The sequence below is a fragment of the Aspergillus fijiensis genome (genome assembly GCF_003184825.1).
Source record: "Aspergillus fijiensis CBS 313.89 unplaced genomic scaffold BO72scaffold_16, whole genome shotgun sequence".
NCBI lineage: Eukaryota > Fungi > Ascomycota > Eurotiomycetes > Eurotiales > Aspergillaceae > Aspergillus > Aspergillus fijiensis.
Genome location: NW_024468992.1, coordinates 186,793 through 209,532, shown reverse-complemented (window position 1 = coordinate 209,532; position 22,740 = coordinate 186,793). Strand labels below are relative to the sequence as shown.

Here is a 22,740-nt window from a genome sequence, read left to right as displayed (position 1 = left end):
TGCTCTCCCAGCCGCCTTCCACCTTGTTGACATTGTCGCGACACAACCCCGGGTCACAAATAAGCGCAGTTGTTGATAACTTACCCTCATCACCATGCAAGTAGCGGAAATCCTCTCCGATCTCACCTCTTTGCGCGTCTGTGTATGTTTTGTGCCTTTCATCCAGCCGCCTGTCGACCAGACAAGAACTAATGCCTTGCAGGATTACAACGACGCTCTGGCACTCGTTACCATTCAAGAGAGATTGGATTCTCACCCTGACGAGAAGCAATCACAGCCCAGCAACAGAGAAGAAACACCTGCTCTGCAGCAGGAAAAGGACCAGCTACGCCAAGCAAAGGAACTAGTCGAGCTACATCATGACTTCAAGGCTCGGCATGCTTTGGGGACCGTGGATGAAGGGCTGGCCAACTTGAGGCAAGACGTTCAACGTGTCTTACTGGAGCTGAGGCCCCGCGCAACGCTACCAGAATGAAAGAAAGTACATAGCACAAATACCAAGGTCTAATGTGGGGCTGTACTGCGAGGCGCTTGCAAAGCTTTGTGTTCTATGTCCCATCTAATTCGGACACTTTCAGTGAAAATAACGATGGCATTGACCTGGCCCATCACAGAGTTTCCACGCGTGCAAGTCATAGGATCGCTCACGAGGCAAGCGAAATTGGCGGCGGGTTTTTGGGCGAGAGATATCCGTGCTCAACACCCGAGTGACCATCATTGTACCAGTCAGAGACCGCAAGTCACCCGTATTCCATTTACTGCATGCGGCACAATAGAAACAGGTTCTACACCAGTCCCGCGTCCAGTATCTCTCGGAGTCAAGGTCCCTGTGAGGGCAGGTAGGAATCCGCTTGCACCAGATCGCAAATGGCGGTACCTTGCGAAATCTATAGTGGTAGTATGTCCTGACCACGAGACTGTCTGCGCCCTCGGACGAAATTTTCATCTCCAGGCTGCACTCGATTTGGGCTTGTGGGGGTGTAGAGCACGTGTGCGTCAGGATACGGTTGCCTCGATCGTCGTGCGCAACCTGGTATCGCCCATCGGACTCATCCCCGAGTATGGGGTATCGCCGATCTTGTTCGCATGCTGCCTCCTGAAGTGATCTTACTGGACGTAACATCCCGCGAGGCGTGAGGCTAGTGCAGGCGCAAAGATCGAGAATCCCGGCGAATGACGCACACCTTCGCTCGATGGATGGCGTCTGATCCCGAAGCCGCCGCGGGAATTCTTTGCGAGGGTGTAGTTTGAGGCAGGCTGCGCAATATCTCCAGCAACGATTCTCAAGCAGAAGGAGGAACTGGTTCCAGACCACATGTTTCTGGTTCAGGGAGATCAAGGGATTGAGATTATTCAGCAGTCGCGGAAAGCAGAGCGCCTCATCCTTCAGCACGTACGTGAAACAGTTGTAGAGAGGCTTGCAGGTTAGCGCAAAGCAAGTCTGCGAGGCAAGCGGGAGGTAGAAGAATATTCTCAGGACGAGCTCGAGAGGCAGGTTGAGCAACGTGCATGGCCTGGCACAAGGCTAAGCACGCTTGAGTAGAGCCCGTATCTGGCTGAGCATTAGTCCAAATATCCCGAAACGAAATACCTGAGGGGGGCTAGAAAGGAAGTGAGTTAGGTTAGCGGTCTGTCAGCAGAAGCTTAGTTTGCCTAGTATTTCCTCTAAGTTGACAGGATTCAGGATCCTTTGGAGCGAGCGATCGGCTAGATCAGTGTCTTGACTACGGAAAGATATAGTGTCGAGACGTCTCTTTTGGCTGAGCGCCGAGATACTCCATCATTCATACTTAATAGCTTCACCGCCTGGTAGGCCGTTTGGGGAACTTCGGCGGTCAGTCTCGCAATGAACAGGCAGAATGGAACCCTGTTGGGGATAGCTAGAGCGTTGAGTATTGAAAGCAAGTACGTACAGGACAGATCCATTTTGACAGGTGAAGGCAATGACCTCTGAGGTTGTCCGAGCATTTCCGACTATTGAAGGAGTTCCGGTTCTCGAGATCACAGTATAAACCATCTTCTCAGTACAAATGAATCAAACAAGTACCATAGTCTCAACCCTAAGCCTCCTTGATACTCCCGAGAAAAGTGGAACAAAGTAGGCGTAGTAAATTCGACTTCAGAATCGAGCACACCAAATCAAGCAAGTACCGTCCCTAGCGGAGAGGGCTAAGGTCGACCGATCATCGTCGGTTTTGTAAACACAGTGAGTGCACTTGGACTTCCACTGTTCAACATTTTGACGCTCTTTCGCAGTCTTAGTCCCAAGCTCTTTGTCCCTTTCGACCATCTAAACTGAAGTACTCCGTACTTGAAGTCCCTTGAGCAAAGGTTTCCTCAGCTAAAAAGCTGCAAGTATTCCAAATGGGGGAGATCGCAGACTTCTGTACATAGGAGCATATAGTGAGCAGCTTGGTCGACAAAAAAAACCATTGGATTTGTTTGCGAGACTCCGGTTGTTGAAGTCAATCCTGCATCTGCAACTGGATTTGACGGGGCGTCACTGCCCACCTCTTTTCTTCTTTCCTGGTAGGTACTTCAGCCCTGTAGGCCGCTGTCGAGACCGACATCAAAAGCCTCTGCTAAAAGATTTACTGCTGTCGGTCTGACAGCGGCCTGCGCGTCGGAAAAATGGATTGGTTTTGCAGGCCGCTGTCGAGACCGATGCCAAAAGCGTCTGGTCAGCAGAGAAATAGAATTTGTATCAATAGACTGAAAACTCGCAGCGTGCTGCTGCCTGCTTGAAAGAGGAATGAACTCATTGCATCGAATGCTTCATAAGGTACTGCACGATGGATGTATGGCAGTGATTTGAGGAAGGAGATGGTCACTGAGTCAAGGTATAGGCTATTTGAATCAGGCATCAGTCTATGAGGTGACGGTAGAAGGAACTTCTGGGGATCGGGGTTAATCTTACTTTTGTGATCACCGGGTCGTTGCGAGGAGATGAGGTCCGGTGTTACTTGTGTCAATTGGATTTCTGGTCGTGGTGTTGAACAGCAACTCTCGAGGTAAGAGTTTTGTGGGGATCCAGAAGATGGGAAGGAGATAGTGGTTTGTACTCGTGGAGAAGGAATTCATTAGACGTCTCTGGAGATCGGTAACCTCAGTGACAGGGCTGTTTGGATTGTGTTGTATAGCTGAAGTGAAAGGATGTTGATATGGGTGAAGTGGAAGGTTGTAAGAAGGAAGAGGGAAGATGAGGCGAGATACGGGGGATGGAAGTCATTTATGCTAAGGCTGCGGGGCTGACAAGGTCTGACTTAGGTGAGGTATCTCTCATCTCCAACAGTTCTCAGTATCTGTGAACAGCGACAGACGATCTGACTTAAGACTTTGTTGTCAAGATGTTTATTCATCTCTCAGCTCGGGTTTGAGTTTGTATGGAGAAGCCTAAGAAATCAGACCAAACCGAGACTCATAACTGGCATGAGAGATATACAAACTCTCTAGAATCTACGTCAATTCTCTGCCAGATGAGAAGTGAGTACTTGCCTATGCAGTCATCTCACCCAACAATCCACACAATAAGAAATCCCACCTCGTCTATCCTACGGGCTTGAAGTGAATATCGACAGCACCACCAGTACTATTCACCTCCCAAGCATGTACATAGACAACGCAGATACACACACAAGCTCACAAGTACAGCACTATCATCGCAGCAAAGAATCAGATCAGTAACACTAACACAAACAGTCACCAGCACCCTACCGCACATTGACACCTGCAAGGTACAGTACAGTACAGAACACATTCCGCAACTCCACAACCACCCCGCAAATGCACCCCATTTTCTCCTCAACAACATGGGCCTAGATGTGACAAGCAAGAATGTTCCACATCCCTCAGTCTGTTACATTCCCCTGACCCTCGAAATTTTTTAAATCATGACTCACAGTAGCAGCACCCATGACTCCTCAATCTTTTTCCAAAATGCCGGTATCCTGAATTTCAGGGTGCTAGCGTGGTTTTAATTTCCCGAAGGTGGTACAAGGGGACAGGACGGTGCATACAAAGCCGCCTTCTTCAGGAATGAGTGGGCGGTACGGGTGTGGGCCGTAGCATGCAGGAGATGCGATTCATGCACGGCAATTACACATCCTGTCGGTGACTCGGGCAACGTTGCGAGGTTTCGCAAGGGGTGACAGTACCTAGCCTTGCCCTGGCACGTGTTTCAGGTCGCAGTGGAAGAGGAACATCAAAGCTAACAATGTATTCATTCGGTAACCATGGAGTCATAAATAGAGGGTCATGAATTGACGCGACCATGCCTATAAACTAAGATTCTTAGAGTTCGCTTAGCACGAAAACCACAACGCCTGACATTGAACCTGCAGAGTGCCAACGGGATATCAAGTATAAACAACAGATGTGAAATATAAAAAGAATGAGAGAAAAGAAGCACGCTAATATGACCACCAAAACCACGAAATATAGTGTAGTGTTGACCACATATATCAAGTAATGTAAATGAATATAGAAAGAGTAGGGAAGCGAGTGACTGCTAAGGACTACACCCATGGATCAGTTTGTCCTTGGGTGTTGTATGGACTAACAGGGCCAATGAGTCGGATCTGTGATTTCAGCTGCGAGTGTCGTCGCTCAAGCTTGGCCCCACTGATCTTCTTTCGAGCCCCACCGATAGCACCCAACAGGTGGGAGGTTCCACTGTGGAATGCCTTGATGTATTCGCGAGTGTTCTGTTGGATCTGGGAGCGGGCCGGAGGTGTCAGAGGAGGTGTGGCCGATGAGATGAATCCTTTCGGTGTTGGCGGGCTCCTCTTTGCATACTTCGGAAACCGCACCTGGCGGCTTTGTCGATAGCTCACGCGCTTCTCGCGGCCCGGCTTTTCCCATATGGGAGCCCCATGTTTTGGATAAGGGCTGAGAGGAGCTGCGAGCTGCTTCTTCCGCAGGGTAAGAGGTGGCGGGCGCTTCACTCGAGCGCTGACAGTCGATCGCGAGGACCGTGAGGACGCTCCGGACAACCGCTTGCCTGAGCTGGGAAAGTCCATGGGACTGGGTGGCATCAGAGGGCTCACTACCTCGGTGCGCTCTTTTGACAGCGTCCACTCAATCGACGGTGTCTGATTGCGCGGATAGTCCGAAGATACTGTGTCGGGTCGCGAGTCTGGCCGCGAGCTCGGCCGGGCAGTGTCGCGGTCTACCGAATGTTTGGACAAGCGGCGCTGCACGTAAGATCGAATCGAGTCCCGAACATCATGCGCAAGAGCGCGTCCCCCCTTGTCAGACGAGCTCCAGCGACCGCGAGACCTGGAGAAGTCGAAGACCGCGAGGTTCAGTCGACTGCTGCTCTTCTTCCGAGAAGCAGCGGCATGGTTGGTGGTACAAGGAGGTAGGGCGGATTGAGGGGCGAGTTCGGGGAAGAAGTCCCATTTCTTCTCGCGGAAATAGTGATTGGGACCGGCTCGCTTGACAGTCCAAGGGGCTGGTCGGTCGACATGATCATCGTGTAAAAAGGTGGCGGTAATGGCCAGCGGTTTAGAGTCCCCATAGTGATCGATGGGGGCGGAGGCGGGAGGATGATCGACTAGTTCGGTCAGATCATCGGACCCTGAGCGAACAAATACGGGGTAGCTCTCGGTGGTAGACACTTCGGAAAAGCGTCGGCTGCCATAGTAACTGGAAACCATGCTGCTGTCGTCGCTCCAGGCGGTTGAGCCAGCATCCATGATTGAGGGGGCCTCTGGTAGAGGTTTGGCGGGCAGCTCGGGGAGCGGTTTATCTAAAAGAAAGGCTGGGCGAACAGATGGCGGCTGAGGGATTCGAGGAGGGATGACTTGTTCCAATCCTTCTAAGGACCGAGACGGTCTCACAGGAGGAGCTTCTCGTGGCAGCGCCAACGAGGATGGAGGAAACATGTTGATCGGAGTGGGGTTGGGACTGATTGACGGGCCGATGGGCGGCTAATGAGGGTGGAGTGGAGAGAGTGTATAAACCAGCGAGAGGGGTCACTCAATGAAAGAGAACAGAACTTGGAAGGATTCCCCGATTTCACGGGACTTGAGACGGACACCTCTGACTTGTTCTCTTCCTCCAGGGATGAAACAACCAGTCAAGTTCAGTAAGTAGGTTGGTAATAGTAAGTCACAATTGAAAAGAGAGTCAAATAATCGAAGGGAGTGGCCAGTGAAGTTGTGAAGAAGAGATAGTAGTAGGCTTAGGCTTTGGCCTAGGCTAAGGCTATGTATGGCCTGAAATCCCGATGGAGCATGCGTTGGACCCAGCAATTGGACCAGACCAAGTCGAGTCGTAATAATAGTTTAGTCAGTCAGGCAGTTTTTGCTTCTTTTATCACCCGTCGCGTGCTGCTCAGTGCACTTTTTAACCTTTGTTGGCGTCCGGGATGACAGGCTGAGAGTCGATCGAGTCAATGATGGCCAGTCCCTTTCACCTTCAACCAGTTGCCGTGGTTCTTCTGCGGGACTGCAAAGGGGTTGCAGATGGTGATAAAGGAAAGGCCAGAATCATAGTTTGTTCAACCCCCCGAATTAGACTGAAAGAAGGGAAGAAGGAAACGAGGGAAAGAGAAGGAAAGCAAAACGCGGCACACAAGGAATGAGGAGGGAGGATGATAAAGGAGGGGTTAAAAGCGAATGAAACGAGGAGGAAGAGGAGGTTGAAGCAAGACAACAGAGAGAGGATCGGGTACAAGCAGCGAACAGCTCGATGATTGACCGATGATTTTGGCTGCTTTGGCTGCTGGTTGCGATGCGATATGCATGAGGCTGGCTCTAGCGTCGAAAGGGGGATGAAGGCTGCAGCAAAACGAGGCCGCATTATTTATTAGATTTCCATTTAGTATACTATTTTTTTAATAATTCTTCCTATTCTTATTTTAGTCATTGATCATTTATCCATCCATAATCCCTCCAGAACCAGGTCATCCCTAGTTTTGTCCTGCCCGGTTAACGGACGGAGTTTCCCGGATTATGGGCGAGAGCTGAAGATGGCTTGCTGCGGTCCGGAGTAGAGAGTGCTAAACTGTCCCAAAGGGATGGCTAGACCCGCTTGGCTTGTTAAGATATTGATTGGGGGTTAATCTTGGAGTCGACTTAACCTTCAAAATCAATCAAGAAAGTAAAACCCCGATGTATCTCAAATTGTCGCGGGCAGTTCCTGGTCGGCTGCAGGATCATCATGGTCATCATGGGCATGGAGTCATGAACAGCCTCATTGAAGTGACACATCCATGCAAGGGATGGAGCTGGAATGGACCTTGATCGAGATGGGGAGTTCCCTGTTTGCATACGAAAAGCCCGATGGGTGGGTGGTGGTGCAAGTGAATCTCAAGGTGATGGTGATGGTGATGGTGATGGTGATGAATCATAACAATGTGATGATAAACAGACTAACGGGAGATGGAAATTGAATACGAAGACCTGAGGAAGCCTAAGAAGGGCTGAGAAGGAAGAGTGTGCTTACTGCTTACTGTTTTTACTGCTGACCTACAGTAGTGCGTATGATGATGAAGTTCTTTGAGTTAGTCCGATCTTCCCCCGTCAAGTCTAGCCCTTTTCTCCGTTGCCCGATAAACATCAATCAGTTCTACTGACTGCAGTGTATGCCTTCTTCGTCGCCTGTCTTTTCCACTTCCAACCACATTCCCTCTCGCTTTTTCTCTTCGGCCATGCCGATTGTCAAGAATTCGAATAACATCACATAATTTACATTATCCGCTGGTCAACAGCCACTCATGAATCGGTGCCTGACTGCTGCAGCTAGGGCAAAAAATAAATCAACAAAATGAGACTAAGTTAGACTTCGCTTAGCATGACATACATTAGGACAGATCACATAGCGGTAGGGAGGATCTCCCTGTGGGTTGCCTTTTCCTTCCATTACTCTGCCACGTTATTCTTCCCTCTCAGCAATAATATGTTCGGCCGGTTCTAATCCGACCTCGGAGGAAGAGCCTGCTTCCTCCCTCCCTCGCTTCTTTCTTTTCTTTGTTCGTGGCTTAGTACAGAACTAAGTTAACCCCCGTGACACAATATCGCCACAACGACACCCGTCCTCTTCAGCCCATAGTATTCATTGTTTTAATTCACCAAGGTCTTTCATGGCCCTCGATCGCATCACTACCTTCATCTAGCATGGTGAAATGCTCGTGTCGTTCTACTTCTTGTTTCTTGTTCTTCGTTACACTGGTCGATCTCCAAATCCTAACCTTTGCCATGCCCGAGATCGACTAGCTAGTGGAGCAATACTTACAAGGAACTGAGAGATAGTCGTGGTCCAAACATTGACAGGTCATATAGTACCCGGCTCGTGCCGTTCAATTGACCTCTCTCTTGGGTGCTCTCGTCTCTTTCTATTCTCTCTTCCCCCCTCGTTCTTGCTTGCGTCCACAGTTCGTTCCTTCATTGTGAAATCATTAGGACAGCAGTGGCCATCAGCCCCATGGCCCCGAGATGAGACCAGCCATTGTGATTACCTGATCCGTCGGCGCAACATCCAAGGCAACTGTTGTAAATATACAGCGCCACAAATGTCCTTCGCAGCGGACATGCTGTGCAACGAATGCGAGTCGGGCATATTTCGGATGGTGATGCTGAAATGGTGGCCCCGAGTCCCGAGTAGATCACCGATCATCTCCTACGAGACGGTGAACAACGCAGTGAGACCCCTATTCCAGGTTTTGCTGATATCGTGCTGCTGGATGGAGCAAGGCCATGTCCCTCACGACCGAACAGTCCCGCTCCACTCCTGCACAGCTAAGCTCGACAAGACCATCACCGCTTCCATTATGAACCTTCTAGAACAAAAGAGACTCAAGGGAAGGCCACCAATCGCACAAGTCACCGCTCATGCTTTTAGGAATCAGGCCCACTGGCACCATCGATCTGTTTCAGATATGCCGCCCGGCGGAGGTCGATCTTATGGGGGTCATTATTGCTGTTGCTGCCGAGTTTGGCGGCGGCCCGCCATCCTGACGATTGGAGGACAGACCGCATATTCTCTTCCTTCACCGTCAACCTGCCAACAATGCTTTGATCGGCAATGGGACCCTCCTGCCTGACATCATCATTGCTCATATTCGTGTTCTTGGTCACATTCAAACCGGTACTACCTACCTGCTTTGTAGCTTTTCCAGTACCAAGCATCAAGATGAATTCTTGGACTGCCAGAGTGAGTCGGTGAGACTCAACTAGATGATCAGCAGACGGGAATACGAGGTCAAGGTCTCGGGGGATGTTGGGGACCGCCTGATCGATAGTAATCGCTGCCCGACCTTAGCTGGATACCAGTTGTAAATGCCTCACCAAGCATCTAAGACAAGTTTGACTCGCCGTTTCGGCTGAACAACCTCTCACGGCCTTGCACGCAGTAGCTATCAACATAGGGGAGGGAAAGCAATTGGTCTCGCTATATTACCAAGCTCGTTTGTGTGATCTATCAATGACTTGGCCTAATCAATTGATGAAGATTGACGAAACTTCAAAATCTGCTACACTACTGTAATACACTAAGCAAATACAACAGTAGGTGCTAGGCAGTGATCAGGTGATCAGACCGAGCAATCAGATAGAATGAATGCAAGAACAATCCAAGCACTTCTTCCTATTCCCCGTCTCCGCAGTTATTGACCGCCTGCACTTTATATCCGGGGATGGTTTGAGCATCATTGTGAATATTCATCGTGTGTTCTCGAGGGATTCTCACATAAGATGTAAACCTCTATTCAGCGAGAACTTCTCTAAAGCAAGCATGGGTACAATATCAAGACACGAGGTGGTACCTCGCGAGCCAACCATCCAAACATGCAGCTGCCATCTCCGACCCAGACAACAAACATCGCACAACGTCGATGCATCATGCAGGAGGTCTGAAGAAAACCCATCCCATCTCGTGCCGTCATTCCTCGCCCTGCATACTGTCACGAGACTCTTCCGAGAGTGAGCTAGAAGACGCAAGGTCGTCAACAGCCATCTCCTTTTCCGATAGATCAGCGGAAGGTGTCCGAGGCGCACTGTATGGGCAATGGTCTCTCCCTACTAGGTAGAGTCTCAAAGCCCTCTCTACCATGATTATCTCCCACTGACAGACCCAATCCTGTCTTTCAGGTTAGGTATCTGATGATCTTACACCAGCCGATGATCCTTTGCCCAGGCGATGGTTCCCCAAATGACGAGAACCCCGCCGAACCTCTAGCCGTCCATGGCTTTAAGCTGGATAATGAAATGATACCCCGGCTTTGCAAGAGCCCATGCTCTGGAATCCATTCCTCCTGGAACACTAGCAGAAGCCCTATAACAGAAGCCCTGTCCCGATCTCACCTCAATAATCATCATCATCAGCTTCTACTATTGATACCTTTCAGTACCAGATACTTACAGCCCACGATTATTGATCCATCTCACGAGGTCAGAGCGCTCATATTTGCAGAGCAAGTCGTACAAATCCCCCAAATATTTCCTGCAATACCACGCAAACACCCTTCAGATCGACATACACATATTCCGGAGATAGACCCACGGGGACACCGAGTCAACCAAGAATGACAAATACCGGATCCCCAGAGCTTTGGCACCTAACCGAGGCGACCTTCCTTCTTACCGGAGATTTGGTTCATGGCGAGGTTCGCTGGCTGTTCGCAGGAACTAGTGTCAGCCTACGGATACGTGCATTGGAAAGCAATCAACGAGGAGCAGCGCAAAGGGCGCCACCACCATGGTTTCCACCCCCACCGACTCCAACAGGAAACTTGTTGCGGGTATACTTACAAATCAAGTGCGACCGATGTGCATCGTGCATTTGGGGGAACCTGTCACACCTGGGCTGGGAGTTGAGAGGTGCCCCGATCTCGCGTGGCGCCGTCCGACTTCGGTACGGAGGAGTTGGGGTATTAGAGGTTGTGTGACGGGATTGAGTATTGATAATCGGATTCTGGGTCGCACACTGCTTTAGCGCGGCATCTACGAAGCTTGAGTTATCCTAGTCTGGCTGCTGCGATTCGGACGGTGATCCAAGGAATGTCCTACAGCCTTCAGACAATCTTACCCTGAGAGATATCTTACATTTGAGTTATTACTGACCATACCTTGAGATCTGGTTTGCTGTGGGCTTTGGAGCCTCTTGGATGGTCTCCTGCGCTTAGTAGCCTACGTTATGAGCATGGATACCAGCTAGTGCTATTTCATCTGTGTCACCCCAACAGTCCCAATGTTGAGTCCTGCAGCACGCCATCTTGCTATAATTCCGAACGGGATCAGAATTCCAAATTATCTCCGTCGATGGTATTCAGCTCCTCACTCATGCACCCCAGCCCGTGGGCAAGAGGTCCAGGTGAAGTCGCTCTGTTGGGCTAAGCTTGCGGGGCATCAGAGATGTTTGCTATGTGGGATCGATGCTTAGCCGCTTATGCTGGCAATATCATCAGCCGTCTATTCGACCGGACTTGCATCTTGTTCCAATGCAATTGGTCATGTGTCGTCATAATATATCCAAGGGAGGATGACAGCCCTCAACTGAGCTTAGCAGCCAGCTTCATATCCTCCTTGGTTAACTGATCCCCCTTTTGTCGGACCGCACTCAAGCGGCCCATCTTCAGCAGGCGTGAGATCATCGCCTCGTCCCCAAAGTGGCTGTTGTGTCCAAACTCGGGTTCCTGTGCATACGCCACTCGCGCCACATCCACCATCATCCGAGCGGTCATGCCCCAGACCCGGTACCGCGCCGCCGCGGATCCCGTCTCCTGCTTCTCAAGCTGAGTGAGGAGGTGTTGCTGTTCTTCGTTCTCACCCTTCGGCTTGACTACGTCCTCCGAACGAACCGGAACGAAGAATTGGTGCACTATTTTGGTAGGTGGTATGCGTTAGCGCCCAGCACAGGCCGATTTCTTCAGCGAAAGTCGCAGACGAAAGAGAAAGATAAAAGCTTACTTCTCCACCGACTCTCATGCCACTCCGTCCAAGATCCTTGATACCATTGAGGGTCAGTATCGCCCTTGACGCGCAGGAAATCCTGGAAGGGGGCGGTAAACACCGCCGCCACCTCCTTGGCATCCAGCCGGGGGATCAGCGACACCTCGGGGTCGGCGTTCTCGGCCGTGGCCTCGTCGTAGGAATGCAGCAATGCCACACACGGCCGGACCACCAGCTCCGTCCGGGCGAGGTTCGCCGGGAGTTCGCAGAGGTGCTCCACGCGAAAGGGCCGCGGAAGACTGCTGTCCTCCTGCGGCAGACCGATCTCCTCGTAGGCCTCGCGGCGGGCCGTCTGAAAGGGTGATTCGGCCAGAGAATCGGCGCGGCCTTGGTGAATCAGCTCTTTACCATTGCTTAATGTTTAAAAGGACAACTTGAACATAACATGTACTCACCACCGGGTAAAGCAGCCTGACCAGCATCTACTCATCGAAAACCCATCATCAGCACCAGACTCAGCCCGCGCTGCCCCGCAGTCCAAAACAGGGGAAATAAATACAAGAACTCAACGTCTTCGCTCTCATCGTCAGAACCACCCTCAACGCCCCCTCCCGATCCGCATACAGTAGCACCAAGACCGCCGCGCGACGCGACAGCGGAGCGAGGTCGTAGTTCGTCGGCGGCGGCGTATATTGTCTGAGTCTATCGATGGCGGCCTAGACAATATTTCACAGAAACGTAAACTTGGTCAGCCATGAAAAGACACGCTTGTACTGTGCTGTACTGTAAATCATATTGAGCATGTGAAGTTCTATCAAAGCAAAGTAGAGAGCCCTTTCTTTTGTGTGTTCTTGACAGTCTGACAGTAAGAAGTTGGAGTTCGAGTTGGAGACGGGGTGTAGGGTTTGTGTTTGCGTTACGTCATCTTCCCCTTTCCCTTTTAACTTGCCCTGTCTGCGCGTGTAGCAGCACCGGGGGAGGTGAATGGGATGGCTTTATTGAGAGATTGGGATTCAGGGGGAAAACTGGGGGTTTGGTATGGTAATTTTCCGAGATCGAGGGGAAGCAGCTCTTCAATTTAATCAATGGGGGAAGGTACGGTACGGTACCTGCGAGACGGGGTTGAGCCGCGGCATCGTGGCTAGGAATCTTCTACGCGTGCCGAAGGATTGAGGATGGGATTGGAGTTGGAACTGGGGATAGGATAGTCGGGCACCGGAATTGAGGCGTGGGTGGAGGTGGAAGTGGAGGTGGAGGTGGAGGTAGCGGTAGAGGCGGGAGAAGGAGGGGCGCATTGCCGTTCTAGATCAAATCTGCATTCGAGTTCTTGTTTCGTGGTCCCGGGGGGGGGGGGGGTAAAAAAAGGAAGATATAAGATGGGAAACGGAACGGAACGAATGGGCTGGATATGGAGATATTGTACTAGGGACTTGGGGTTGGCGTTGGCGTTGGCGTTGGCGTTGGCGAAGGGTCAAGGTGGAGGTGGAGTGGAGGTGGAGCGGCACTGTGACAGAGGCAAGGCCCGAGTCCGGGGTTTCTCGGTTGCCGAGGTTGGGGTTGGCGGAAGTGGGAAGTGGGATTGGATTGTCCGAGAGGAGGGAAGAGGAACGACTTACGGTCCACGATAAGAATCAGGCCTATTTAGGTCAGAGGGGGCCAATGTACTGTAACTGCAATGGGTTTGGGATTGAGGCAGGGGATTGATATTGATACAGGGGGCCATCCCAGTCCTCGTCTGAAGCTGCTTTTTGCTCTTATTCGTAATCTTACAGTGCTGATATCCTATACAGCACCCAAACACGACGGTTCAGTATGAAGTCTATCATATAAGCACTAACTAACACAAGAGTAGAAAAGAAAAGTAGAGTAATATGTCTATATGTCACAGAGGGTCATCAAATTTCGAAAGCAACGCCCACACACAGAGAAAAAAAAAAGATTCAGAGGCAATTCGGCATCGAGTTACAGCCTTTTATTTCTTCTCCTCCTTGGCAGCGGCAGCGGCTTCCTGGGCAGGGCTCTCCTCGACGCGGTCGCCCTCCTTGACGGCCTCGGAGGCCTCGGAGGCCTGCGAGCGCGAGCGGTACTTGACTTCATCCTTGTCGTCGTCGATATCCTCGATATCCTGGGGCGCGGAGACGCCCTTCTCCTCGTTCTCGCTGTTCTGGCTGTTCTCCTCCTCGATGAGCTCCTGCTGCTCCTTGATGACCTCCAGGCGCTGCTTGTTGGTGGCGGCACCCTCGGCGTTGTGGACCTCGAGCTCGATCTCGTGGAAGAGCTCCTCGGGGATGCTCGACAGGACGGACTGCAGGGCCTCGATTTGGGTGGACATCTCGGCCTCTTTACCACCCTGGGCGTAGACGTAGGCGTTGCTCAGCACCAGGAGCGTGGAGGGGACCCCCTGCTTCAGACGCAGGTCCAGCCAGACGGAGAGGTCCTCGCGCAGGCGGGCGGGGGAGACCCCGTGCGTGCGGATGCCGCGGGAGGCGCACGCCATCTGCAGCTCAGGCACGGACAGCGACTCCACGCCCTCGTAGAAGATGGCCCGGTCGTCGCGCTTGATCTGGCGCATGCGGTGGCGGATCGTGTACCGGAGCATCGCGTCCGTGCCGAACGAGTTGAGGTTCATGTACTTGCAGATGCCCACAAGCTGCGGCCGCGACAGGTTGTCCAGCGTCAGGTCGTCCTTGAAGATCTTGCACACCTTGATCACGTCCTCCGGCGTCGGCGACTCGCCCGTGGTCCGGATCTTCTTGAAGAACTCGGTGAACTCCTCGTTCTTCACCGTCGCCGCCGTCACGGGGAGACCCGATTCCCGCAGCGTGTCCTTCAGGAAGCCCGACACCTCCTTCCGGGTGGAGCTGAGCTTCAACGCCTTCTTCTCGCGGCCCTTCTGGCCCTCGTAGGTGCTGGGCAGCATGTTGGGGAAGAGCTTCAGGGCGACCGGAAGCAGCAGTTCGGCGAAGGGGATGATGACGAACATGGAGAATGGAACTAGACGTCCCAGATCGGACACCGTTCTGCGAAGCTATTTTCATTGAGAGGCTGGATCAGCAAAGGCGTGTCTCCCTGACCGCACTGGCCGCGGAATCCTGCTGCAGTACTCACCTGGCGATGCTCTCTCCGGCTGAGTTCGTATCCCGCAGCCATCTTCAGCGCAAGGCGAGAACTAATCTTGACCTCGGTGGCCAATAGCTTCGTACCGTCCCAGTAGTGCTGGGCTTCCTTCTTGATCTTCTGGCCGAGCGTCAACTTCTTCGTCTCCTTCTTCTCATCGGTCTTCTTGTCGGCATCCGTGCTCTTGGCCGTCGTCAATTCATTCGAGATTTCCGTGCCGGATGTCTTAGCGGGGGCCTTGACGGACTGTTCGGACGCAGGAACCACCTGTTTGGCGGGCTGCTGCTGCTGCTCCGCAGCGAGCGGCTTCTTGGCTTGTTCGGCATTGAAGCCGGGGGGGGGGAGAGGGTCAGAGGAAGAGGATGTGGAAGAGGATGGCTCGGTGGCATAGCCGCGCTGGTGGGGGACGAGAATCGCAAGGGCCGAGATGTGGGATGGCAGTCCTCTGCCGTTGAGGCGGAGGTTTGCGGCGGTGTTGGCAGCCAACGCTCCGGTCAAACGCGGTCGGACTAGAGACGCATCACATCTGAATTAGCCGTCACATTGGTCGCTAGCAAAGTATACCTTGCTACTGAATTGATCCGCCCAGCGATAAAAGCGGGATAACATACCGACCAGGTTTGAGCGCAGCGCACCACTGCCGCGCATAAGGCTAGCTGACCTCAGTGTGACGGACATGGCGAAGATCTAAATTGAAAAAAGCTCGAGGCAACGAGCGAGGGCAACAGATATGCACAGCAATGCGAGATCGGAAAGTAGTCTGTAATCCCAGCGAAACACACAGGTATAATTGGAGGCGATAATAGTTTGGAATTCGGGGAGGGAAGTTTGTCGTCGTGGTGTCGTCGGCGAAGGTCTGGAGCAGAAGGTGGCTACTTCACGTGACCTCTCCGGTCTTCGGGGATAAAATGGATTTTGTCGCCGCCGAATCGGGAGCTCCGCCTCGCAGTCCCGTCCGCTTCTTCCTAAATCCCGAGCGAGTCCGCCTTCCTGCGAGTATTTCGGAGAACGTATCCTCCATTGGTGAGTCAGAGCCCGGGCACTCATGCAGATTTAGAGGGAAAATAAAATATGTCATTGGTTTCAAAAGAAAAATTCATTCAGTCATAATAAGCACAACTTCTGCTCTATCTAATGGCTACATCAAAACGCAGAACTACACAGTCGACTAAAATCAGGCTAATCCAGCATTGCTCCAAGTGCAGAAAGGGAAGGAACGACTATCGAGTTGGGTATCGTATTGGAGCCATTCAAAATGCAATCGCGGGCCCAGAGAATGTGCAAGTGAAACCACTAAGACCATAGAGAGTCAATAGTAAACCCTTCGCATAGATAGAAGAATCACGATCTTTCTCGCACAGTGGAGTCGTTGCTGGGAACTGCAGCGCTCTCAACACCAGTAGAAGCCGCAGGGGCATCCAGAAGAGGGATTGCATCAATGCTAGCCTTGTTGGGCTCAGCGCTTCCGGCGATAGTCGACTCAGCGTGGGCCTTGTCGGCAGAAGATGCGCCCTGGTCAGACGGTAGCAGCATTGGGCTGATGGCTCCCTCGGGAGACGAATGCCACCGCGCCACATCTTTCTTGAGTTCCTCCAGCTCTTTCTGGAAGCGCTTGCCAAAGATGTCAATGTAATATGTGGCACCGTTGTGCACACTAAGAATGAAGAGGGCGGTGAGGAAAGCTCCACTGGCCCAGCGAGACCAAAACCAAAGAGGGCACGGGATCATCGTTAGAATTGCGTAGAAATATTGAATCAGCATGAAAGCCGGGGCTTGCAGGGATTCAGGGAGGCTCAAGACGAATTTGCCCAACCAGGTCTTTGCGTAGGACTTGCGGAGCCAGGTGAAGCTGGTCGGGCGCCCGGCAGCAATCTTCTCCGCGCGTCGGACTGTGATAAAGCAGTGATAGGCAGCCTGCCAGATCATGTATGGCACAGTTGCCCACCCCATCATTTCGAGGAGTGTGAAATGGTCGGGAGACCCGGGTTCGCTAAACTTAATAGCATAAATGGCCGGGAACCTTGCTTTCAAAGTGGCGGCAGATGTCAAATGGACCAGACAATGCAGAGTCACCGGTGGCATTATATGGATGAACAGACTATGAGTTCAGCTAAGCAGATGTTCTGATGGACAGGGAATTCTAAGAGCGCGCTTACCTGACTACCTTGTCCATACTGTGGAATACCATAGAGTTCCGCCACATGGCAATAGCCACCGCATTGTTGCCAAACGTCAGACAGAAGGTGCTGATGAACAGTCGCTTCGAGCCGGGAAAGACCCAGATGCTCAGCATGCAGAGCAGATTGACAAAGTAGCACAAATCGGCGAGGAAGTAGTGGTAGCCTCGCTTATGGTACCCATAGTATCGAATGGGCATGAAATACGCCAACTGTACGCTGAACCAGATGTAGAACCACTCCGGCCATCCTCCGAGAAGATAGCCACTGATGAATATGTTGAGGACACCGGCTATGAAGGAGATCTTTTCGCGCAGGGTCACAGTTGCGGTTGCGTTCCATTGCTTGCCCAGTCTCTCCACGCCAGTCTTCATTCGCCGACGATACTTGTCAAGCCGCTCATCGGCCGTCGGAACCCTTCTTTTCCATTCTCCCACGACACGTTCTTTAGCATTCAAAGAGGACGACTTGAGTTTCTCGCGTTGTTTCTGCACCTTTGCCTTCTGTGCATTCAAAGCTTGCTGCAGCTTCTCCAGCCTCTGGGATAGAGAGAAATTGTCCAGCAGATCGAAGACGCTCAGCTGGTCCAGGGCCGGAAACGTCTCCCAGTCATCATGATAGGAGAAGGAGGGGTTGCGCGAAAGTCGACCAGGTGAAGCTGGCGGTGAGTAGAAGGTATCGGGGGTTCCTGGAGCTTCGTCCGCGTCGGACAGCTCTTCAGCCATCGCGGCCTGAAGGGCAGGAGAGTCGCCGCTGACTAGCGACTCTGTCTTTCTGAATTCGGAGGATCCACTGCCTTCCTCCATCATGAGTCTCTGTTCGAAGGAGAAAATCGTAGGGCCGTCACGGTTGTGTGGATAAGGCCGGCTGAGAAAACGACCTATAGTTAGCATTCCCATCTTGACTGGCTGCGATTCCAAATCTTCCGAGCAACTCGCAAAGATGCAAGTGATGGTAGAAAACTGAAGACTGGAGAGAAAGTTTGGGGGTAAAGGGTTTTTATTGAATTGGGGCATGGTGGACAAATGCACGAGCAATTGACATACTGATAGGAGGCGGCAGATGATGTGCACCTAGGATCGGGGAAACTGATAAGGTAAGGTCGTACCAAGGTTGCTAACGATCCAATAAGTGAATGCGGAGGAGAATTTGGATGAGGAGTCCAGCCAGTGTGCTTCAGTACTGAAGGCGCATGACCGTAGCGGCAGATGTTGATCCAAGGGTCTTGAGGAGGAAGAAGAGAAAGAAAATGGGGGAGTTAACAGCAAGTGAGAAGGATGAGAATCTGGGTGTGCACGCGTTGACGTAGCTGGTTGGCCCGGGCGAGCCTGTTTGGGTTGCAGCCTCAGGCTGTTCACCGCATCGATGGAATTCATGGGATGATGATCGGATGCAGTGGAGTCCAACGGCCCGCTCCAAACCAATAGCCAAAGTGCCTGTCCCCACATGGCTTCTCAACCCTCGGATTCCTTCCTGCCTCAGGCTATCTAGTCAATCAACACCTAGTCGATTGAACAGTGTCTCAGATGTAAATCAGGCGAGGGTCAATCTATCGGACTAAGCTCTACGATACGCGGGCATGACTATGTTATGGTTTGAAGGACTCAGAGCTGTTGTTCTGGTCGTATCATTACATAGTTCTTGAAACCCTGACATGTATGTATATACAACCTTGCAGATAAAAACTCACCTAACTCAATGATGGTCCCCGCAGAGATACAGCAAACAAAAGAGTATCAGGAAGAAAGCAGCAAGGTAGCCGGAAGGCACAGACTTTCTCATGAGAGCCAGCTTGTGATACATGCAGCACTCACAAGGAAAGCCTCGCCCGTTCCAATGACAGTGATCAGTAACCATTGTATGGAAGGGTGGCCCAGTAGCTCGAAGTGGCACTCTGCCCACTGGGCGGATGTGCCACTTGCTGCGCGAAATATTCTGGCAAGCTTTGAGACACAGTAGATTGCATGTCTCGAAACGCACCGGGATCTCTATTTGACTTTGAGATGCCACCGATGTCAGCTGGTTCCTTTGACAAACTGTTGTCCAGAGAAACTGCACGGCTGACTGTAGAGGATGACGCCGGAGAGAGAGAGAAGCAAGCACTTGGGCTTGCCGAGCCCTTCTCCGATAACGATGGGCTTCTGTCACTTGACTGGAACAATCTTTGGGGATGATCACTGTCTAGGCTCCGCTCCGCAGCCTCTGCTATCTTCTCTGTATCTGGAGTGAATCGTGTCGCGTGGGAATTGATAGACTTGCGGATAGTTTCAACAGCAGAGCAAGAGTCGTTTGTCGACTCCTGCAGCTCAGGGACATGACATTGATCAGCAAGGTGAGCATGAAAGACACGCACAGTTGTGTCACCACCTGTAGGATATTGTTAGCCCCTGGTTCGAATCGAGCGTGTCAAGCGCAATCTCGGCTGTAACGTACTGATCTTTCCGTCCAAGTATAATTCTTCCATTTTCCGAACATAGAAGATCTCGTCCAAGACATCTTGCCGCCTCGTGGGCTGAATCTGACGTTTCACATCCTGGCCTGCCTCCTGGAGTTTTTCGGCTGTCACTCCCTTACTGTCTTTCAGATTACACAGGATATGCACAAGCAACTTGATCCGCTCTAAGCGCCGAAGGGTGTTAGCATCGCATCAACTATATTAGCAATAAAGTCTGATCTCACCAGGCTTGAACAGGTGGTCGGGCTCTTTGTGTGTCACCCCAGCCGGCCACCAGTTGGGCTTGGTTAGCTCAGGGTCCATCCTCTGTGAAGCAGAAGCCGACGTTCGTCGGCCATTATACGGATGATTGACCTGCTTGCGGGGCTCTACTAGTTTGATGAATGCTTTGGCAATCACCCTGCAGTTCAGCTGTTGGAATTTGTCAAAAGCCCTTTCGTAGTAGTGCCGAAGGGCTTCAGTGTCCCCCAGTCGAAGGATTGTTGCTCTTGTTTCTGAGCTCTGCTCATTTTCCGACGTCGAACCTAGAGCTGAAGCTGAATCAGTCTGTCTTAAACTTCTTCGGGGACGCTTGAAACGCAACGACACCAAGTCACAGGGTATGAGTCCGGCCGGTCTTGTTGTGGTTGGATGATGGGGCCAGGAAGAGGAAGAGGAAGAGGTAGAGTAAGTCGCCGCCGCTTCATCTCCGGACATGTGACTTAAAGAATTGTCTGCTCGGAACACACCTCTTCATTACTCATGCGTTCCTTCTTCGACAGACGGACGTCTGACTTACTCGTATTCAGCTGCCATGCTGAGGCCACAGACCTCAGGAATCGCCCCTGCACCTCCTCTGTGAATATCTCTCTCTCTCCCCCTGCAATGGAAGGGGACCCTTCTGAGCGGAGTTGTCCACTAGGGTCAATATACATCACTGCATAATGGGAACAGCGCAAGGCAGAAGCCAGTCGTTGCATGTCCTATGCACATCATGTCATAAGTCAGATGACATATCGTTTCTCCGGCGGTTTGGGGGGAATTCTTACCGTGTGGCTCGACTGAGCAGTCATATCGTGGGACGACAGCAGATGCTCACGGTCCGACCCTTTAGCTTCCATCAGCCGATTTGTTGCAACCACTTCACAGTTTGGACTTGTCATACCTTCAAGATACAAGGATCACTGCGTCCAATGATGCCGGTTGTCTTTGTGTATAAATGAAAGCGGCCCACTCGGATAACTTGAAAACTGTGATATTGCGCCAGCAGATACAGGTATTTCTTCGTGAACAGAAGCTCCGAGGGTAGTAGATTGAGATGTATCTTAAGCTCAATTCTCCAGGTCTTGAGCAACAGGTTATATAGGTGCGCTGCCACCATGTATCACAGAGAAGGCGCCGACTGAAACTTCCCATCGGGGTCGACGATCGAGAGCAATACGAGGCCCGAACAAAAGTACCTGTGTCGACATTGGATTACACTTGACCCTGTCAGTGGGGTTTAACCCAGCCCGGTGGCGGTTCTGACGTGCAAAACTAATGCAAGGATAACAAACAACCCCCAGGCAGAGGCCAGGCACTATTGCACACAAGACTTTATCATGCACCGCATACTATAGCCTAACCCCGGTACGAGTATGGTGCCTGATGGATTTACCTTCTTTATTTGCCTCCAAATTTCCGGTTTTGTGTCATCCAAGATTGCATATGGCTGCCTCAGCTCCCCCCGGCGCCCAAACTAAGACTCAATCTGGTGATGTCAAATGGATGTATTCGTCCGACTGCATCATGCAGAAGCATACTATCAATATTTTGCGAGGTCGCGCCAACGGCGCATGGCACAGCGAGGTCTCCCTCGGGGGCATTCTGGCGGTGGATTCGCAGCTTTGGGAAGAAGGCGAGCATGCCTGGCCGCAAAACCGCAAGGACCTCCGATATGAGTACAATCGCACAGGCAAACGGCCCTGAAGGTCCAGAACAGGATGACGAGATACGGAGCCATTATCTCTAACTAGTCACGGTTTTCACCCGAGGCGTATGTTACGAGTACATCTACTGGTACTTCATCTCAACCTGCGATCGGCGAGTACGCTTGGCTCCAATGTTCACAATTAGAGAGAGACAAGCGTCTCGTCCAATTATCATCTGATTTGGCTATTTTACTGATTATCTGCGACACCAATGGCGTACGCAACTGATGTGCAAAACCAAACTTCCTGCAAGAATCAGCAGCTAATTCGCTATTTCTAGCAGCGAAGATCACATGGCTTCGGAAAGTACTCGGAACCCATAATCGGAAATTGATGATAGGCTGCTGCTGTCAATTGCTGCCATCCTTGTGGCATGTTGGTGCTACGGCAAGTCACTTACTATCTCCGTGCAGGAATAGTATCGCTAGAGTGACAGTTGACCGACTCTGACTTCGGCTTTCCACCAGTGGGAATAATTCCATGCTTCAGGTCACTCTGGATTAACTTCGCTGATGTTTTCGATTTAATCTCTGCCCTAGGAGCTAGTGCGCTTATTGCGGAGGTTGGGCGTAACCCACTGTACCTGGGTGTCAGAGCGAGCTCGTAGCCTGACCGCTGATCGCACTGATACTTTTTTTTCCCAGTCGCTTTCATGAATGGCTCAACAACAAGGTTTCAAACTTTAACGCAGTGTCCCTTAGTGGCGCACGGAACCGACCTCAGTTTCCCGATAGGCTTGTGCGATCTCGAGCTTGTATGTCGGTCGATCCAGATCTTACCCTCAAGACCACTCTTCAGAGTGCTCTTCCAACAGACCAAAGAGGAAACTCCAGGGCCACGAATTGAATAGCATCCAGTTGCTTTCAATTGCATTGTTTCTGGCGAACAATCGATGCAACGGCAATCGCGGATTTGGCATCCGACTATGACGATTGGCCCAAGGCATTTTCACCGATCCTGCAGTCAGAACGGTCAAGGGAGGTAGCAAACATAGAGCTCCCTTGGAAAGCTGATTGCCGATCGACTTGCATACTAACCTGCTAACCTACTGTTGCAGTAACTCAATCGGGAAAAGTCAATGAATGATGCAACAGGGAAGATAAGTTAACTACTCCAATACTACTGTAAGCAAGTAACGGCCGTCTTGACTC

General features: G+C 51.6%; 8 protein-coding genes across 8 annotated transcripts; 1 reads left to right on the top strand and 7 right to left on the bottom strand.

The window, feature by feature from the left end:
• Positions 1–94: 94 nt before the first annotated feature.
• BO72DRAFT_374919 (uncharacterized protein) lies at positions 95–475 on the top strand (the record flags this gene model as incomplete). The annotated part of the gene is made up of 2 exons (XM_040941154.1): positions 95–142; positions 203–475. The coding sequence occupies 2 exons, from the start codon at positions 95–97 to the stop codon at positions 473–475; spliced, it is 321 nt and encodes a 106-aa protein (XP_040802637.1).
• Positions 476–1,216: 741 nt separating this feature from the next.
• On the bottom strand, positions 1,217–1,504 carry BO72DRAFT_341242 (uncharacterized protein; the record flags this gene model as incomplete). Its single annotated transcript, XM_040940613.1, has 1 exon — positions 1,217–1,504. A coding segment is annotated over one exon (288 nt), but the record flags the coding sequence as incomplete, so codon positions are not given.
• A 2,889-nt stretch (positions 1,505–4,393) lies between these two features.
• BO72DRAFT_66696 (uncharacterized protein) lies at positions 4,394–6,047 on the bottom strand. The gene has a single exon (XM_040950597.1). The coding sequence runs from the start codon at positions 5,883–5,885 to the stop codon at positions 4,515–4,517; it is 1,371 nt and encodes a 456-aa protein (XP_040802635.1). The 5' UTR covers positions 5,886–6,047; the 3' UTR covers positions 4,394–4,514.
• Positions 6,048–8,840: 2,793 nt separating this feature from the next.
• BO72DRAFT_494949 (uncharacterized protein) lies at positions 8,841–9,957 on the bottom strand (the record flags this gene model as incomplete). Its single annotated transcript, XM_040948509.1, has 2 exons — positions 8,841–9,250; positions 9,903–9,957. 2 exons carry the CDS (start codon positions 9,955–9,957, stop codon positions 8,841–8,843), a joined length of 465 nt encoding a protein of 154 aa, XP_040802634.1.
• Positions 9,958–11,183: 1,226 nt separating this feature from the next.
• Positions 11,184–13,027, bottom strand: BO72DRAFT_401369 (NUDIX hydrolase; the record flags this gene model as incomplete). Its single annotated transcript, XM_040942180.1, has 5 exons — positions 11,184–11,820; positions 11,910–12,278; positions 12,347–12,373; positions 12,451–12,607; positions 13,001–13,027. 5 exons carry the CDS (start codon positions 13,025–13,027, stop codon positions 11,492–11,494), a joined length of 909 nt encoding a protein of 302 aa, XP_040802633.1. The 3' UTR covers positions 11,184–11,491.
• A 732-nt stretch (positions 13,028–13,759) lies between these two features.
• BO72DRAFT_526616 (MRS7 family protein) lies at positions 13,760–15,831 on the bottom strand. Its single transcript, XM_040950052.1, has 3 exons — positions 15,620–15,831; positions 15,000–15,517; positions 13,760–14,919 (listed from the first exon to the last, which is right to left on the bottom strand). The coding sequence occupies exons 1-3, from the start codon at positions 15,684–15,686 to the stop codon at positions 13,864–13,866; spliced, it is 1,641 nt and encodes a 546-aa protein (XP_040802632.1). The 5' UTR covers positions 15,687–15,831; the 3' UTR covers positions 13,760–13,863.
• Positions 15,832–16,349: 518 nt separating this feature from the next.
• On the bottom strand, positions 16,350–18,084 carry BO72DRAFT_374750 (glycerophosphocholine acyltransferase; the record flags this gene model as incomplete). The annotated part of the gene is made up of 2 exons (XM_040941146.1): positions 16,350–17,106; positions 17,165–18,084. The coding sequence occupies 2 exons, from the start codon at positions 18,082–18,084 to the stop codon at positions 16,350–16,352; spliced, it is 1,677 nt and encodes a 558-aa protein (XP_040802631.1).
• A 688-nt stretch (positions 18,085–18,772) lies between these two features.
• On the bottom strand, positions 18,773–21,069 carry BO72DRAFT_401359 (DUF2841 domain-containing protein). The gene is made up of 6 exons (XM_040942179.1): positions 20,785–21,069; positions 20,669–20,727; positions 20,419–20,602; positions 19,865–20,353; positions 19,619–19,804; positions 18,773–19,552 (listed from the first exon to the last, which is right to left on the bottom strand). Exons 2-6 carry the CDS (start codon positions 20,690–20,692, stop codon positions 19,032–19,034), a joined length of 1,404 nt encoding a protein of 467 aa, XP_040802630.1. The 5' UTR covers positions 20,693–20,727; positions 20,785–21,069; the 3' UTR covers positions 18,773–19,031.
• Between the last annotated feature and the right edge of the window lie 1,671 nt (positions 21,070–22,740).